At 39.3% G+C, this 19,661-nt stretch overlaps 1 protein-coding gene across 1 annotated transcript in view; it reads left to right on the top strand.

The window, feature by feature from the left end:
• Positions 1-19,661, top strand: part of HGFAC (HGF activator) — a 62,241-nt gene that overhangs the window by 17,184 nt on the left and 25,396 nt on the right. The window contains exons 3-4 of the mRNA XM_074229861.1: positions 3,258-3,354; positions 6,009-6,082. Of these exons, the coding sequence (XP_074085962.1) occupies positions 3,258-3,354; positions 6,009-6,082 (171 nt within the window). The remainder of the gene's footprint in view (positions 1-3,257; positions 3,355-6,008; positions 6,083-19,661) is intronic.

The raw sequence follows: 19,661 nt of genomic DNA, 5'->3' as shown, positions 1-19,661 counted from the left end.
TACACTCCTCTCTTCTGTCCCATTAGAAATTAAAAACTTCGGGGGCAGCTAGGTGGCGTAGTGGATAAAGCACGGGCCTTGGAGTCAGGAGTACCTGGGTTCAAATCCGGTCTCAGACACTTAATAATTACCTAGCTGTGTGGCCTTGGGCAAGCCACTTAAACCCCATTTGCCTTGCAAAAACCTAAAAAAAAAAGAAATTAAAAACTTCTCAAGCTTCATAAATCACCTCAATTTATAATTGATTTATACTGCCCCCTCTTTTCAAGCACCCTTGATGGACACACAATCCTCATCATGCAAAATTCAAATGATTTTGTGAACCATTTATATCTCTCCTCCACCAAGGGCACTCCCTCCAATTATAGCCAAATAATTTCACAATCTTTTCATGTCCAGTCCCTCATGTCCCTCCCTTTTGCTCTCTAACCATAGCATTATAACCCTTGTTAACTAAAGTAAGGATTAAGACAAAATCACTTCCTAATCTATTTATGACCAAACTTTCTAAGTAGACTCCCAGCCTCTGTCCCTATTGTCCTACAATCCTCCTTAACTAAAGTATCTAGTAAAGTAATGTGACTTCATGATTTAATTATATATAAATACTCTAAGTACTCTCCCTCCCTCTGTTTAAGTTCTCTGGGCTACCACCCTCATAGTCAACATTACTTCAAGTCTCATCTGTAACCATGTCGTCTAAGTATAATTCCTTCAGCTATATTCAACCCCTTAAGTGTGCTAAGAGACATATAATTCTCAAGAGTTTCAAGTGTTATCTTCCCTTATAGGAATATAATATATATATACATATATATATATATATATGCATATATATAGTTTAATGTTCTTGACTAGCATTCCCCTCCTTTTCCCTTTTCTTTATTATATATCTCTTGAATTTTGTATTTGAAGATCAAATTTTTGGTTTAGTTATGATCCTTTTATCAGAACATTTTGGAAATTTCTCTTTGGAAATCCTTCTTTTGTCCTTACAGAATATTCTGAATTTTGCAGAGTAGTTAATAGTTTATATTCCAAGGCTCTCTGCCCTCTGAAATATCATATTCCAGGCTGTCCGATCCTTTAATGTTGAAGCTGGTAAGTCCTGTGTAATTCTGATTGTACTTCCTTTGCATTTAAGTTGCTTCTTTTTGACTGCTTGAAGTATTTTCTCCTTTAGTTGAGAATTCTGGAATTTAACTATGATAGCCCTTGGAGTTTTTATTCTAGAGCCTCTTTCTAGAGGAGTTCTTTCAAGGATTATTTTGTCTTCTTGATCTAGTATATTAGAACAATTTCTTTCTTTCTTTTTTTTTTTTTAGGTTTTTTGCAAGGCAAATGGAGTTAAGTGGCTTTCCCAAGGCCACACAGCTAGGTAATTATTAAGTGTCTGAGACTGGATTTGAACCCAGGAACTCCTGACTCCAGGGCCAGTGCTTATCCACTGTGCCACCTAGCTGCCCCTAGAACAATTTTCATGATAATTTCATGCAAGTTATTTTCCAGGCTCTTTTTTGATTTAGGCTTTCTGGTAGACCAATAATTCATAATTTATCTCTTCTTGATCTATTTTCCAGGTTTTTTATTTTTACTTTATGTTGTCTTCAATTTTTTTAGCCTTTGGATTTTGTTTGATGGAATCTTGGTGTCTCATAGAGTCATAGTTTCCATTTGTCCAATTCTAATCTTCAGTTAGTTTTTGAGTTTCCTTTTCCAGTTGGTTAATTTTACTTTAAACAAGTTGCATTCTTTTTTTTTCAGTTGGATGATTTTATTTTTTGAAGAGTTACATCCTTTTTCAAGTTGGTCATTTTTACTTTTAAAGGAGTTGATTTCTTTGGTCATTTTTCACCATTTTCCTATATGACTCTCATTTCTTTTTTCCATTTTTCTTCTTCTCTTCTTTGGTTTTTAAACTCTTTTTTAAGTTCTTCCATGAGGTTTTGGATTTAAGTACAATTCATAAATTCATTTGAGAATTCTCATGTAGGTAATTTATCACTGAGATGGCATTTTTATCATCTCTATTTGAATAGTAACTTTCTATGGTTTGTGCTCCTTTTTTTTTTTTTGCTCATTTTGATAGCTGAGCTCTACTCCTGAGTTATAGTGAGTATAATTGTGAGTGTTTTTGTACTGGGATTGGGGTCTGATCCCTGACTTATTGCTTGCCAAGGTAGCCCAGGTATTACCTATGCAGAGGTTTGCATCATCTTTAATGGTCAGGCTTTGCCTATGGGGTAGTTTGCTCCCTACCCAACCCTGACTGTTGCTCCAGCATTCCCAGGGCTCAGAGTTTGTCTGAGGATGGGCCCTTCCCTGCTGACCTGCTATCTAACTGAACCAGGACCTAGGCTGCTGTCTAGTTGCCAGAATCTGGGCTGTGTTGTGACTAGAAGCCTCCCATGGCTTTTCCACTGACTTTCCCGCTCTTCTGCTTAGTTATTTTCTTTATTCCTCTAAAGAGATAGACCTTCACTGAAGATCCTCCATGATGTCTACTATAACTCTTTTTTTGGAGGGATCTGTAGCTTTAATGTCTGTTGGGAGTCTTCATTTAATGTTGTGTGGGGAAAAGCTCCAAGCGCATGCTAGTTTTATGCTGCCATCTTGGTTCTGCCTCAGAAGTCAATTAACCTTTTTCTATTTGGTCCTCTGATTCCAAGATGTAAGGATTCTTTGAATCTAAAAATTCTATAATTCAATCAAATGAATTTCATGAATTTAAGGATGAGTTTTAGCTAATCAGATCAATTCAACAAGTATTCATTGAATACTTCCTATGTACCAGACACCATGTGTAGTGTTAGGTAAATCAGCCCCCCCCCCCCAAAAAAAAGTACCTGCTCTCCAAAGGCTCATATTCTAATTTGGGAAACAAGAAATACACTTGAAAATAGATGCAAAATATATGCAAAGTAATTTGGGGTGGTATTAATAGCAGGAGTGGATAAGGAAAGGCCTCAGATGGAGGCAGTGCTTGAGGTAAGTTTTTGACAAGTCTGGGAATTCTAAGCACTGGGGTGAGGAGGAAGTAGAGAGTGCATTACAGGAACATACAAAGACACAGAGATGGGATTCAGAATTCTATGAATAAAATTATATGATTTTATGAGTGAGCAGTGATGAGAAATAGAGATCATATAGATCAGGCTTGCTATACAATATGCTTCCTCTTTCTGCTCTCTGATTAACTAACCAGTTTCAAGGGTGATGCCTAACCCTTATTACATTTTTTCCATTGTGTCTTCTAGTGTTCACCGAGGATGGCCAGCAATGCAGCTTTCCTTTTCGCTTTGGTGGGCGGATGTACCATTCTTGCACCTCTAATGTCAGGTCCCTGAAGAAATGGTAGGTCAGTCCAACCATCACTACCTTATTAGTCTCCTCCTTTTATAATCAATATTTATAGTCTTTCTTAAGAAGGTCTACCCCTTCCTATGTTGAGTAATGCTATGGGAAAGATGGGATATAGCATGTTCCAACAAACCCTTATTAATCTCTTACTACATTCAAGGCATTGGAACACACATATGCAAGAGACATAATCCCTGCCCTCAAGAAGTTTACATTCTACAAAGTGGATAGAGCACCAACCCTGGAATCAGGAGGACCTGAGTTCAAATCTGACCTCAGGGCAAATCACTTAACTATTGCCTTAACTATATAAATTTTCTTTTAGGTTTTTTTTTTCTGCAAGGCAAACGGGGTTAAGTGGCTTGCTCAAGACCACACAGCTAGGTAATTATTAAGTATCTGAGGCTGGATCTGAACTCAGGTACTCCTGACTCCAGGGCCAGTGCTCTATCCACTATTGTCACCTGGCCGCCCCTACTATATAAAATTTTAAGAAAGAAGTTTACATTCTAATGAAGGAAGGGCATAAATAATGTTTATAAAAAGGAGAGTGATATATGTAGAGGAAAGTTCTAGGTGAAATTTTCTGAGAAAATTGGGAGAAATTTCAATAGGCAGTTGGAAGGCTTCATGGAAAAGGTGGCACCTTAACTTTCCTTGAGGAAGGAGAGAAATTTCAATAGATTGGAATGGAGGTATTGTTGTTGTTGAGTCATTTAAGTCCTGACTCTTTGTGGCTCTATTTGGGGGTTTTCTTGACAAAAATACTGGAATAGTTTGCTGTTTCCTTCTTCAGGTCAACCTGAGGCAAACTGGATTAAATGACTTGCCCAGGATTACACTACTAGTAAATGTCTGAAATTAGATTTGGATGCATGAAGATGAGTCTTTCTGCCTCCAGGCCCATTACTCTCTCCACCTAACTGTCATCAGGATAGAGGTAGGGATATCTAAGCTAAGCATGAAAAACAGTGTGAATAAGACAAATGACAATATTACATTTTGAGGGATATGGCCCCTGTGAAGCTAAGTGACTAATATATCTATGAGTTGGTAAAGTTGGGTTGATAAATCTGGAAAACGTTCTATATTGGGGTTTCCACATTTATACAGACTTTCCATGAGACAGGGAAGTCACAGGAAGGCTTTAGAGAACTGAAAATTAAAACCATTTTGGGCAAGAGTCAGCATGAGGCTTCTCTGTTTTCTACCAGATGCACCCATACCCATATAATTCATTTTTAGTACAAGATGTGGTTCAAACCTTAGACATTTGGTCACTTGTTTGTCCTAATTGGGCCAAACCAAGAAAGTAGATGGGGCCCATAAAAAGTCAAGAGTCCACCTACTGGGCAACAATTCATGAATTCTAGAACCTGACATGTCCAGATAAAGAAAAAAACACATAGCTCAGGGAGCCCCTAGCCTTAGAATGCTTGGATAAGAAGGTTATAAATAGAAGAGAGAAGATCCTGGAATCCAGTTGGGTACTCAACAAATGGAACAGAGGGAAGGAGGAAGAGAAAGGGTAGGAGAGAGAGACTGAGGCTCTAGAGGACTGATAGACTCATAAATTCAAACAATTCCAGTGTTGGGAGCAATATATGGGTCTGTGCATCTCCTAGATAGCATCTTAATTCCCTAGGCTCATAGATTATCACAGCTGAAGGAAACTTTAGTGATCATCTAGTCCCACATTCTCATATGAAAGAAGAAGAAACTGAGGCCCAGAGAAGTCAGAACTTGACCAAAACCATCTCAGATCAGACTAGAATCCAGGTTATCCAATTCCTGGTGGAGGGCTTTTTTCAACCACAAAATTCAATTCAATTGAAACAAGCATTTATTAAGCACCTACTGTTTGCTAGACATACTAACCCATTGGAATACAGAGAAAAAAATTATATAGTTTCTGCCTTAGCAGCTTAAATTCTAAGTAGATTGTGAAGAGGGCAGAAAACAATATAGATGGATAGACAGACAGATGATTGTTGATGGTTATATTTATTTATATATGCTGTTTTCCCTTAGAATGTAATCTCCTGGGGCAGCTAGGTGGCACAGTGGATAGAGCACTGGTTCTGGAGTCAGGAGGACCAAGTTCAAATTTGACCCCAGAAACTTAATTACTTAGCTGTGTGATCTTGGGCAAGTCACTTAACTCCATTGTCCTGCAAAAACCAAAATAAAAAAAGAATGTAAGCACCTTGAAGGCAGGAATTATTTTGGTTTTTCCTGTCTATATCTATCTCTGTATCTATAGGAGATAGATAGATAAAGATAAATAGATATAGCTAAATAAGTGCAAAAGGAAATTCAAAAGAAACATCCAGGAGGGATTTGGTTAGGTAGAAGGTATATCTGATGAGAGATAAATCATAAGAAAGCACATGTAGACATTTTTAAGAGGAAAATGATATCTCATCTGAAGAAGATTTATCTTCTGGGAGAAAAAAGACTTGAAAAGTAATTTGGGACTGATTGTGATGTATTAGAATGGACTTTTAGGGAAAACTGATCATAGATGGTAAAATGGAAGATAAAAATAGACCAAAAAAACAAAACAGAAAAATCAGACATTACGTGTTCTGATGGACCCAGATTGTCTGACTTTCTTCAAATCACAATGTTTATTGTCTTGTTTGCAGGTGTGCAACCACACACAATTATGACCGAGACCGGAGGTGGGGATACTGCATCATGGCGCCCAAAGAGAACACAAGTAAATAAGATTTCCTCTCCTTGATATAAGCTGTTAGTGGATAGCCTGGATAAGTCCCTGGTTGAGAGGTTGTAGGAGGTTAGTCCTGTATAACTGGTGAGATGGGTGGCATGGATCCCTAAAGTAAATTTTAGCATGCATTAAACACCTACATTAGACTGGAAGTTCCTTGAAGGAACCGTCTTTTGCCTTTCTTTGTAGTCCTTTATTAGCATAGGGCTCTGTTCATAGTTGGCCATTAATAAGTACTTAGCGACTGGCCTGCTGTGTGCAAAGCCATATACTGCGCTAAGGGAACAGCAGAGCTCAGATAAAAAGAAGTTTCTGCCCTTGTGGAATTCACTAATCATAATAGTTCATATTTATGTAACACTTAAAGATTTGCAAAGTGCTTTTCCTCACAATATTGTTGTGGAAGAACTGGTATTATCTTCATTTTACAACTGAGGAAAAAGACTTAGAAAGGTTGAGTGACTTGCCTGGGGTCTCATGGAGAGTAGTATCAGAGGAAGGATTTGAAACTTAGGTCTTCCTAACTCAATGACAGCCTTTTTGTCTACAACTCTATCGTGTTCCCAGATGAAAATGATCCTTCTTTGAGATTTCTCATTGCACTTTATTTGGTATTCTCCTTCACACTCTCTTTTGTAGCATATTTATTTGAATGTATGTGCACACATATCCCTCCCAATTGATTTTGCAATCCTTGAGAGTAGGGGCCATGCTAATCTTTTTTATTTTTGGATACTCTGGGTCAAATGCACATCCATATAAACATTCTTGGTATAAGTAAAAATAGCAGACCTCAAAGAGTCAGTGAATCACAGGTGGATAAGAGGTTGGACTCACTGTGCATACAGAACCTACAAGAAGAGAAATTTCATGGGATACTGGCTATCTTTTTTTTTTTTTTGCAATTTTAACGTTTTATTTGTTTTCCGATTATATACAATTGTAGTATCTACCTAGTATTTTTTGTAAGGTTTTGAATTTTACATTTTTTCCCTCCCCTCCCCCCACAGAAGGCTGTCTGATAGTCTCTACATTGTTTCCATGCCATGCATTGATGTAAATTGAATGTTATAAGAGTAAACATAAGAATAAACATAACTCCCCTCCCCCCCAAGAAGATGGGAAACCTCAAGAATAGAGAGAGAGAGAAAAAGAATTTATTTCAGTTTATGTTCAGATTCCAATGACTGTCTCTGGAGTGAGCTGCTTTCTTTATCATAAGTCCATCAAAGAAGTTGCTTCAATATTTTTCCCACAGTTGCTATTATTAGCTGTATTTACTTCCATTCTATTCCTCTCCACTCTCATTTATTCTATTCTCTCTCCTTTCATCCTGGCCCTGTCCAAAAGTGTGTTGAATCTGAGTACCCTCTCCCTCGATCTTCCCTCTCTTCTATCACCTATTCCCCCCTCCCCTCTCCCCATTCCCCCTTATCCCGTCCCTTTCTTCTGATTTTTCTCTAGGGTAAGATGGATTTCCTCACCCTTCTAAATGACACTTGCCATCTTTACACACGCTGCTCACCATGTACCTAAGCAAACAGACCATCATGAAAATAATGGCAGCCTCAATGAACCCAATCTTCTCTCTGAAATGCTTAAACAAAGCATTTAGCATCAATAACTCCTCCACGATGTGATGCAGCTGTGAATCATTCCACAATTTCTGAAGCATCATAACTTCCTAACTACAGGTGATCCACAGAGACATGGAATTTGTAAGTTGACTGCAATGTGCAATTAGCAATGACCTGTATATAAAAATTAACATGAAAGACATCATCGAGGATATGTATAATTGGAGAATGATGTGGGCTGGTTATGTAGCGGGAGTGAAAAATAACAGATGGATACCCCAAGAGTGATAACTGGTACCCATAAAATATTAAAAGCACTTGAGGAAGGCCTATATCCTTTATGGAGCATTTCTAGAAAGACATGGACAAGAATTACCCAGGGTCAGAAGCCCTAGAGGAGCTTGATTTGTACAGTCCAAAGAGCATTCATCCTAATGAGCTCATTCATCCATTTGGAATATGGGAGTCAGAAAATTCTGAAATTGTAATTGGGGTTGGAAGAAAGCTCAGAGGTCCTCAAGCCTAACCTTTATCTGAACACCCTCCTCCCCCCACCCCCCCCATCCCAAAATGAGTATCCATGTTTTCTCTATAAGATCTCCAGTAATGGAGGAATCTGTCTTCAGGAGCAACTTCTTTCATGATTGGATAGCTCTAATTGTTAGCCAGATTTTCCTTCTATCTAGTTGAAATCATCTTCCCTCTAACTTTCTCTTTTGCTTTTTTTCCTCTCCCCTTTAGGACCCAGAAAAAACAAATTTAAACCATCATCTTGGGTTCAATCTTATAAAGACCCAAAGATATTTATTATGTTCCTCTTAAGTCTTTCCTTCTCCAGTCTATACTGTACTTTCCAAGCTTTTCAACCAATCCTGATCTGGACTGATTTCCTATTCCTCTCCCTTCTAGGTGCCCTTCTCTGGACATACCTTAGTTTGTTAATGTCCTTCAAAAAATACGATGTCCAGAGCTGAGCACAATACGGCTGCGTGGTCTGACCAGGACAAAGGATGAGAGAATTATCACCTCCCTTGGTCTGATAGGAGCTATCTCTTTTAATACCTTAGATTTTGGTTTCCTGTGTCACCCTGTAGAATCATGTTGAACTTGGAGACTGTGAAAATGCTGGCAGAGTTTGCCCAAATTGCCAGGTGTCCAACTGTGCTATAGCATTGGCTCAATGGGCAGTCAGTTATTTCAAAGTGGGCCCCCGAGTCAGTTGGCTGTGTTTCTCCGCGGTTTTCTCACACACGAATTAGTCTTCTTTCTGCTAAGCTGGTGGCCGAGGGAAATCTGTTACTTCTTGGACCTCAGCAAAGTCTCTGCCAATTCCCATTAATGATTTACCTTGAAGGAGTCAGTGTTTTTTAAAAAGATTCTTCCTGGACCAAACCACCTTTTCTTGTACCACTCCTGCCTGGAGGGAAAAGGAGGAGGAGGAAGAAGAACTGGTTTTAAAGGAAGATGGAAAACAATGTCAGTATTTATTTTATTTTATTTTTTTAAGTTTAAGGGAAACAGACTCCCTGGTCTTCTGGCCTGGGCCTGTTGGTTTGCAGTAGTGGTGGGGAGGGGGCCCTGCCTGCCAAAGCAGGGCCAGATCAGTTCAGAACTAGTCAAGAATACTAAGGGACCTTCAGTTAGTGAACAGAGGCTTCTCTGCATAGGGTCCTTCCACAGAGACTTGGAAGCAAGACATTCAGGGTTAGCCAATGGTAGCATTGTTGGGGTAGTGGGTGAAGGGAATAACAGAATCCTTTTCCCTCTCCTGTCTATAGCTTCTCAGATGGGTGAGCATCTCCCCCAATGAGATCTCTTGTCCTTTCAGAAGAAAATGGGGACAATCTAGTGCAATGGGAAGGAGTCCTGTACTGAGAGCCAGGGGGTCTAGTTCTTACCACAGCTCTGCCCCTAGAACTCTCAGTGTGGTACAACTCAAATATCAGAAGCTCTCACATCACTTGAAGGGTTCATGCACACTGGGGAGTATTTCTCACATCCCTTACCTACTGTTCCTCCCCAGAGAATCTGGGAACTTCATTATCTAATTCCTTCAGTCACCTCCCTTGCAAGCATATGGTTCACAAAGAGTGAAGTAAGGAAGGGTTGCTTTTTTAAAAAATGGGTCAAAGAAACAAGTTGAGTTCATAGACATTGTCAACATTTGCCAGAGATCTATAGAAGTCTATCCCTTATAATCATGGATTTCCAAAAGGAGTGGCCATCCACAGCAGCTCTCCTTAGCTCCCCACAGGTGATGGCCATTCATGACTGTTCAATCCATAGGTCAGTCTATGCAGTTTATAATGGGTCATGTGTGTCCAATCTGTAGTGTGTGGGCTGTATGGACCCTCAAAGTCCATTCATGTGGCATTATTGCAGTTCATTATTATTATATTCATTGGTAATGTATGGTCATTATACTCATGAGTTACATTGTAGTTATAAATAAATATTAAAATTCTATATGTGAGCCTTGACAAGTTTCTATTGTTTGATGAAGCCCAGGAGAATGAAAAGGTTGGGGGTGGCTAGGTGGTGTAGTGGGTAGAGCACCAGCCCTGGAGTCAGGAGTACCTGGGTTCAAATCCGGTCTCAGACACTTAATTACCTAGCTGTGTGGCCTTGGGCAAGCCACTCAACCCTGTTTGCCTTGCAAAAACCTAAAAATAAAGAATGAAAAGGTTGGACATCCAACACTCCACACCTGCTAATAGAGAGAGATCAGCTCCTGCCATTTCCTAGTGTTCTCCGCAGCTGCCAATCACTGATATTCATTGCCTCCTTTTCCAGAGAATGTGATTTCTGGCGTGGGCTCCCATCTCTGTCTGGTGAGGTGGAATATTTCACCTTCCCTGTCATGGAAGGATATGCATTAGATTATAAATCACTTAAGGAATGTGACCGCATTTCCCCTCTATAGCAGACAATTAATAAATGTTTATTGATTGATTGAGTGATTGATTGAATTAGTTTCAAACTACAGTGCCTCCACTTTTAACCCTTTCCTTTACATCTCACAAAAGTTTGTCTTAAAAATCAAGTGCAGGGGTGGCTAGGTGGCACAGTGGATGGAGTCAAGAGGACCTGAGTTCAAATCCAGCCTCAGACACTTAATAATTACCTAGCTGTGTGGCCTTGGGCAAGCCACTTAACCCAATTGCCTTGCAAAAACTAAAAAGAAAAAAAATCAAGTGCAAGTACCACTCACCCTTTCCATCTCAAAATTGCTTTCCTTCATCAGCATCATGTCAGAGACTGGGTGATTTAGTCTGATGTGATGTGTTTCCAACCTGTATCCCACTTGTTTGACCTAATTTCTTTCCAATTGTCTCTGAGGACAATTGTGGGAATGTGGGTTTTTCTGGGCATGATTAGGCAAAGGCTATTCCAATTACCCAGGGCTTCTACCCACCATCTTTCTGGTTGGGTAAGAGGAACCAAATACACCCTGGCATTACCACATGCCAAAAGAGTGGAGGGAAATGGAAAAAATGATCACCACATTTGTTCTATACCCAACTCAGCTTAGACAATCAGTATTCTAAGACTCATTCCAGCTTTCGCATTTTTAGAACTTAGATCTTAATGTAAATGAGTTTGATATGTTAATTCCTTTTGGAAATATTTACAGGAAGAAGTAATCAAAGGAATTGAGCTGTATTGGTAGAATTTCAGGCGCTTGAGAAGAGTGAACCATATACTAAATTTATAGAATCGCAGGGTTATTAGGAACCACAGATGTCACTTAATCAAACAGACCTGAGCAGAAATCTTGCCTACAGTATCCTAATTAATAGTCAACAAGTATCTGCTTAAGTTATGAAAAAATAAGACAGAACTATTAAACTCTCACTTTTCTCCTGTGTTTATTTTTTCCTGCCAAGGAGAATTATTTTTGGACTGGAAGGTTAGAAGAAAAATAGCTCATCTGAAGAAGATATTGAGAACACTAATTTCAAGTAATTAGACCCAGATGAATTATGTACTGAAGTTCTAAAAGAATTGAAAGAAATGATTCTTTGTCACAGTGATCTTTGAAAATTTAAAGAGAATGCGACAGGTATGATGTTCTGGAGAAGGACAAATAATTTGATTCCCCCTCCATCTCAAAAGGTGGAGAATGAAGTCTACAAGCTAAAGTCAGTGATCTGGCCTTAAATTATTTAATTTAAATCAGAATTTTAGGACATGTTTTGAAAACAATGATTAGTGAAAATTAAGATGAAAATGTGGTGAACACAAAAAACCACCCTGGCTTTATTAAGAAGACTAACCTCTGGGGTGGCTAGGTGACACAGTGGATAGAGCACTGGTACTGGAGTCAGGAGGACCTGGGTTCAAATCCACACTAAAGCTGTGTAATCCTGGGTAAACTGTGTAACCACTATCTAACTTAGTTTCCTCATCTGTAAAATGAAAATGAGGATCAAATGAGGTGTTTGTAATTCACTTTGTAAATCTTAAAAAGCATTTTTCAAATGTCTATTATTATTATTATTATTATTATTACTTCTACTACTACAAACTTTCTTGCACCCTCACTTCCCATCCCCATATCACTATCCCTTCCTTTTCCATAGAGGACCAAACCTCCTATTTTACAGAAAAAAATCTAGATTATCTATTGAGAACTTATTTATTCTGTAACCCAAAATCCTATATATTTTCCTTCATCATTTTTTGGTAGCAATCTCTAAGGAAGAGGTGACCCTTTTTGTCAAGTATGTGTTTTTTAAACTTGTGTTCTTGATCTTTTCATCTCTTGTATCCCTTGGGCATTAGCCCTAGAGAGAATTTTCACCATTTTTTAAATTCTTGATCTCTTTCTATGGTTCTTTTCTAGTTGCCTACCCATATGCTCAGGTCTCCAATGTCCTTAGGAATTTTTTTAAAAAAGCAAACAACTCCAATTGACCTTGCCTTCCCCCTCAACCTATTAACCAATAACTGTCCTATTTTGTGCCATATTCCTATTCTTACTACTTCCACATCCTTACCATCCACAGGCTTCTCACAAGGCTTCCAGTCCTACCATTTGATTGAAAGAATAGTCTTTGAGATCACCAGTGATTTCTTACTCCTTGACTCCAATGGTGTTTTCTCAGTCCTTATCCATTTGGACTGCTTTGCAATTTTTGACCATAGATCATCCTTTCCTCTTCTTGGATACTCTATCTTTCCTCAACCTCTGTGATGCCAATCTCATTTGGTTCTCCTTCTGTCTCTTTTGCTATTTATCACTGAGCTCACATCACCTTAACATGGCTGTTTCACAAGGTCCTCTTCTCTCTTCCCTCTAGACTTTCTCATGGTGTGCTCATCAACTTCCATGGCTTCATTTATCATCGCTATATAAGTGATTTCCAAATCTATAATCCCTTTCCCGAACTATAGTCCTGATCTGCTACATGCTTGCTGGATGTCTACATTTGGATGTTCCGTCAGTATCTCAAATTTAACTTATCCAAAGCAGATCTCATAATCTCTCCCCTAAAGTATGACTCTTCTCCAAATGTCCCCCATTATTTTAAGTGTGATGGCTACAGGATAGGAATTATAGTATCCAACTTCATATCCTGCCTCAGATATTTACTAGCTGTGTGATCCTGGACAAGTCATTTAACATTTTTGTGCTTTATAAAGTCATACATTTAAGACTGGAAGGGATCTTATAAGTCCTTTTCATCCAAGTCCTTTTCAAATGAGGAAACTGAGACTCAGAGAGAGTTAAGTGACTTCCTAAGTTCCCATGAATGGGAAGTGGACAAGATAACATTTAAATCTAAGTCCCTTGGCTCCAAACATGGTGTTCTTTTCACTGTGTCATGTTGACTCTAGAATGACTAGATTCTTATCAAGCTTCCACATTATGCTTGTGCATTCATTGAATACTGTATAAACATTTTTTTTGGTAAGAGTTGGGGAAAACATAGAGATCAAGAAGAATAGCAAGCCTGTCCAGAAGGATCTTACAACCTAGTAAAGATGCTGGTGAAAGGTGGGGCATGTAATGCATATGCAGGAATTTTTATTGCTGTTGTTTGCTGTTTTTCATTCATTTCTGGCTCTTTGTGACCCCATTTGGGGTTTTCTTGGCAAAGATACTAGTGTGGTTTGCCATTTTCTCCTCCAGGTCGTTTTACAAATGGGGAAACTGAGGCAAATAGGGTTAAATGACTTGCCCAAGGTCACATAATTACTAAGTGTCTGAGACTGAATTTGAACTTAGGAAGATGAGTCTTTCCTAAGAGGAAAGGATGATCTATGGTCAAAAATTGCAAAGCAGTCCAAATGGATAAGGACTGAGAAAACACCATTGGAGTCAATATGTAAGGTGCACTAACCACTGTGCCACCTACTTCCCCCCTGAATGAATGTGCAACTCTATATAATAAGCTTATCACAACATAGAGTAGAAGAGCATGAGAAGAACAAAGTGATAAGCAGAATCAAAAGCGGATTCATTTGGGTTTGGAGGAGGCTTCTGGCTTGAGGATAAGATTTCAGTGACTGAAAATAAGGAATTGGGAGGGTTTGCAGAAAAGCCCAGATCTGCTTGGTTTTTCTCCTGTTTTCTCCCAGTTTTCCCAACATACTAGACACTTAGTAAATGTATAGTGAATTAAAGAATCGAATGAAGGTGTGATTAGAGGCAGGAGACTAGGAGTTTACTTCAGTTGGGTTTGAAAAATGGAGTTCACAGAGGAGAGAAATGATAGATGAGGCCAGAGATGCTGGTTTGGGACCAAAAATGGAAGGGCCTTGAACATCAGAAGAAGGGCTTTATATTTCATTGAGAAGCCATTGGAGGATCCCTTTAAGATTTCTGAGGAGTGAAGGGATCCCATCAAAGCTGAGGTTAACCTGGCTCTGGGGTGGGGGTGGGGTAAAATGGGGAGAAGGGAAGAGGAAGGGAAGAAGGTAAAGGGAGAAAGGAAAAGAGGGATGGAGAGAGAGGGAAGGAGAGACAGAGACACACAGAGAGACACAAACACACAAAGAGAGACAGAGTGACAGAGACAGAGACAGAGAGAGGCAGAAAGAATGAGAGAGCAGAAAGAAAGAGAAAGTGAGAGAATAGAGTGAGGAGAGTGAGTGAGAGAGAAAGAGAGACATACAGAAACAGAGAGAGGAAGTGAGAGAGAGGGGAGTGAAAGGAGAAAGTGAAAGAACGAGTGAGGAGAGTGAGAAAGAGAGAGACACCATACACATAAAGAGACAGAGAGACAGACACAGAGAGAGGACGTGAGAGAGTGAGATAGCAGGAGAAAAAAGAAAGACAATGAGAAAGTGAGAGAAAGAGGAGAATGAATGAGAGACAGACACACACACACAGATAGAGGGAATGAGAGAGTTAGACAGTAGAAGAAGAAAAAAGAAAGAGAATGAGAAAAAAAGTGAGAGAACAGTGTGAATGAGGAGACAGAGACAGAGACAGAGAAAGGAAGAGAGAGAAAAAAGAAAAAGAATGAGAGATAAAAAGTGAGAGACCAGAGTGAGACAGAGAGAAGGAGAGAGAGACAGAGACAGAGATAAAGAAAGCTACAGATGGACAGACCTAGGCAGAGAGGAGACAAACAAAATGTATGCAGAGGTGAATGAGGGGCTACTTTAGCCATTTGTGAGTGGACATTGCCACCTGGTGGTCACCTCTAAGAATGTCTCTGATGCTTCAGACAATAGAGCCCACCTGAAAGTTTTTAGGGGACTAGATCCCAGTTCTAAAGATGGGGAGGTGGGAGGGCCGTGTGAGCCCCTGTATGCATGCTTCTGCTTCAGTGTCTATGGCATGTCTGCTGCATGCCTTTGTGTACCAACATACCTGTGTGTTTATGCAAACACACACATTTCCATCTGTGTCCCAGGCAGAAGAGAAGAGGGTACAAAGGAAAAGGCCCAATGGATTGCCTTTGATGTAGGAGAAACTGGACTCCTTTGAATCCCTACTAATTCCTGTGTGACACAGGGCAAAGACCTTTCCCTTTTCTTGGGCCTCAGTTTCCTATTCTGTAAAACGAGAGGGTCAGTAGCGGAGAGAGGACTGGATTTTGAGTGAGAGGACCCGGACCTTCCTCCCTTATCCCCATCTGTAAAATGAAGAATTAGTTGTCCTCCAAGGTCCTGTCCAGCTCTAAATCTGTGACCCTCTGCCTGTGCATGGTGAGGGTTGGAGTGCTCTTATGTAAGTCTGTGAGAGCTTGTCTGGATATTTGTAGTGTCCATCTCTATCCAAGTGGGTTCATTGCATATGTTGTGTATGGACAGTTGTGTAAGGGTGAGTCTGCCTTGTTTGCATGTGTGTCAGAGTCATGGGATTTTGGGGGACCTAGTTCAGTTATTACCTGGGGAGAAATCCATTCTGTGGCATTTCTTGGTTTATTGGGTGACTTCAACTTCCTGAGCCCACCTGTTTAGGCCTTCTGGACTCCTTGCCGAGTGCTGATCATGCCCACAAAACACCTTGAGATGAGTGGAGGAATCTAGTGATGCCATATTTAAGATGGAGACAGCTTTGAAAAATCTCACCTTTGGAGGATGAATTGGTTGACTTAGTCTAGAATGGGGAAGAACTGTTGGAATCCCACAGACACATCATTTTCCTTTTTTTCTTGTTTTTCTTGCAAGGCAATGGGGTTAAGTGACTTGCCCAAGGTCACAAATCTAAGTTAATATTAAGTGTCTGAGGTTGAATTTGAATTCAGTTCCTCCTGATTCCAGGGCTGGTGCTCTATCCACAGAGGCAACTATTTCAATAAGACTTCACCACAGAATTATCCCTTTTTACTTAGGCAGCTAGGTGGTTCAGTAGATAGAGTGTTAAGTCTGAAGTCAGGAAGACTCATCTTCCTAAGTGTAAATATGCTTTCAGATATTAATTAACTGTATTGCGGAGGTCCAGCCTCTGCGGGGTCCTTGGAACCTGACAGGAGGGATAGAGTCGGCGAAATGAGTTGAGTCAACATAGGGGTTAAAGGCAGGAGCAGGTTGATTGTCAGCTGCTTGGATTTATTTTTATAGTCTCAGAATCATGCATGCATCAAGCAAGCTAAGATCATTTCCTTGGTTACAAAAGTGTACATTTTTCATTATCAATCATATAGTTCATATGGTTACAAGTTTGATCATGTAGTTAATTTTTACCCCTGCTTAGGCCATGATGACCTCAACCTGTCTGTTACCTAGTTTGTTGCTGCATTGTAAAATTATTAATTCATTTAAAGTTATTAATTAAGCAATTCATTTAATTGAAAGTTCTTTATATTTTCTGTGTAAGTAATGTTCTTCAATATACTCCCTTAACAATCTATTGTGAGGGTCTTTATGCTTGTCCACCCATCCGTTAACTCTTACAATAACCAATTTTTCTTTCAGGCCTTGTTGGTAGAAACCACGGTTTCTGTGACTTTTTTATTCTTTCCCAAGAAACTAAGGCTGTTAGAGTTCACATATTGGTCACCTATACTAACTATTCTTTCACCATCTTTATCATATATTCCTGTGTATAAGGGGGGCAAAACTATTAATTTCCCTGGAATTCTATCTGACCCATCTTGTATCTGTTTTCCCTGTATATATTCTGACATCTCCTTGGAATTCCCAGTGTTGGGTTTTCCAGAGATTTCATAATGTTGAAGTCTTTCGTATGCTGCAGGGAGAGGCAATCCTGTTAAATTTGGACAGAGTTCACAATATGTTTTATTCAAGGAATTTTCCTTCCTTTATAGTCATTCCACTATTAGGATGAGCAAGTATTGCAATCAATAATAAACCTATAAATATTGGTCTGCATGGAATCCATATATATATATATGTATATTGAAGAAGGAAATGTTGTTCCATCAGGTGGTGTAACTGCCTTGAGTCTTCTTGCTGCGACTGTGTCAAGCAGCTTAGAGACCCTGGCTCCCAACACTGTATGACCCCAGACAAGTCACCTAACTCTGTTTGCTTCAGTTTTCTCATCTGTAAGATGAGCTGGAAAGAAAATGACAAACCACTTCAAACCCTAAATGGGGTCATGAAGAAACAACTGAAATCACCCCAAAACAGGAAACTATTTTATTTTCTTTTTTTCCCGAACAAAGATAAGATATCAGAAATCTGAGAGTAGATTTTGGTCTCTGGGATTACACTAGCATAACTCCTGTGAAACTTTTGTTAACTATCCTATATCTGAGTCTCAAAGATAGAAGTCTCTTGGTCCAAGAGATGATGGAAAGCAGGACAGTTCTGGAATACCAAGACAAGAAAAGTACAAATGTTCTCAACCACCTGTCAGTCATGGAGAAACTCCTAGATACGAGACAGAAAGTCCAAATCCCAGAATCTAGCCTTCTAGCCAGGGAAAGAATATTTCTTACAGAGTAGTAGCCTCATAAAGAGAGAAGATCACCTATATGGGTCCCGAAGATAGACGGACAACAGAAAGTTTAAACAATAAATGTGAATCAAAAGAGTTTGGCTTTGTCCTATCCTGTTACCACAAATTAATTAGGCAGTGAAGGTAACCTAAGTGGAGAGTCTTACTGAATGAGCTCCAGGAAGAAGGTTCCATTTTCATTTTAGGCTACTACCATAACACCATGTTTTGTCTTTGGGGGTGAAAGTAGAGCTTAGCAGAATGCCAAGGTATTGCCTGTCTAGTTAGCCAAAGTCCATTGTCCTTGAGAAGGGGAGAAGAAAGGAGGGCAGGAATTCAAGTAACATCCTAAATGCCTTATGGGGAGAGTCTCCTCATCAGAGCAATACAATCTCAAGTTTATTCCTCTTGAAAGGGAAGTCCAAAACTACAGAGTGGTGCTAAGAGTCTGGAGAACTCTAGGATCTGGAGTAAAAGTGGGTCTCACTAGAGAGGCAGGAGGCTTATACCAATTGTTCATGGATTACTTTGAGTCCTATGTGTTTTCTGCATTATTTGTGGGGCAGAATATAGGCTTCCTTGTCCAATACATCTATTGTTAACTCAAATGCTTGTATAGAAAAAGGGAACTCATTTAGGCCCATATGGGGAGACATAGACATAGTTCTATTCCATCTACATTCTGAGATTTCCCAGAGAAAATATGGTAGAAGCCAAAGAGAAAAGTTTTTTTGGTGAACCCCCCCCCCATATTGAACTTGCTCTGTGTAAACTTATAGTCTGGGAGCTAGTGAACAGATTACACTTATATCAATAGTATTCTGGTCTTTTTTAAAAGTCCAACTGGAACAAGAACCTTGCTACCTCTTTTGAACATTTCTCTGTGTGCATATGTATCTATTTCTATCTAAAGGATGGTGTTGGATCTATACTTCTTTGTGTCTCCTCCTAGTCAAGAAAAATATTAATATTTAGGGGAAGTTTGCCTGTGGGGGCCCCCATCGTCCTTTCCCTCCAATATCATTAACCCTTCCCTTTACCACTGCTCAAGAATCTCATCCAGACCTCATTGCTCTTCCCTTGGACACAAATCATCTAATATTTAGGTTGAGTGTGATGAACCAATTATACTCTTTATGTAGCATATTTTAGAGCAGGGGTTCTTAACTTCTGTGTTATGGACCCCTTTGACAATCTGGTGAAGCCCTAATCAAAATAAGGTCTTAAAATGCATAAGGTAAAATCTACAGAATTACGAAGGAAATCAATTATGTAGAAATGTAAACACATTAAAAGCACATACAAGCTCAAGAATTTTTGATTTACAATATTATAAGGCTAAGTTACTATGAAAAACTTACTTTAATCAACATCAGTCACCCTAACTCCAGAGAGCTCACAATATAAAATGTCATACACCTCCAGATTCAGCCTGAAGGACTTCAGAATATAGATTGAAGTGCAGTTTTTCCTTTATTTTTTTCTTTCTTTATCCTTTCTTTCTTTATATGAGTATATAAAGGATATCATGTTTCTTGCCTTCTCAGTTGGAGGAGTATGAGTTGGAGGGAGGGGGAGAATGTAAAAATGAAAATTAAATTAAATTAAAAAAATTAAAAACAAAGAA

Source organism: Macrotis lagotis, chromosome 3 (assembly GCF_037893015.1).
Source record: "Macrotis lagotis isolate mMagLag1 chromosome 3, bilby.v1.9.chrom.fasta, whole genome shotgun sequence".
NCBI lineage: Eukaryota > Metazoa > Chordata > Mammalia > Peramelemorphia > Peramelidae > Macrotis > Macrotis lagotis.
The sequence above is the reverse complement of the archived record's forward strand: the minus strand, read 5'-3'. Positions and strand labels throughout refer to the sequence as shown.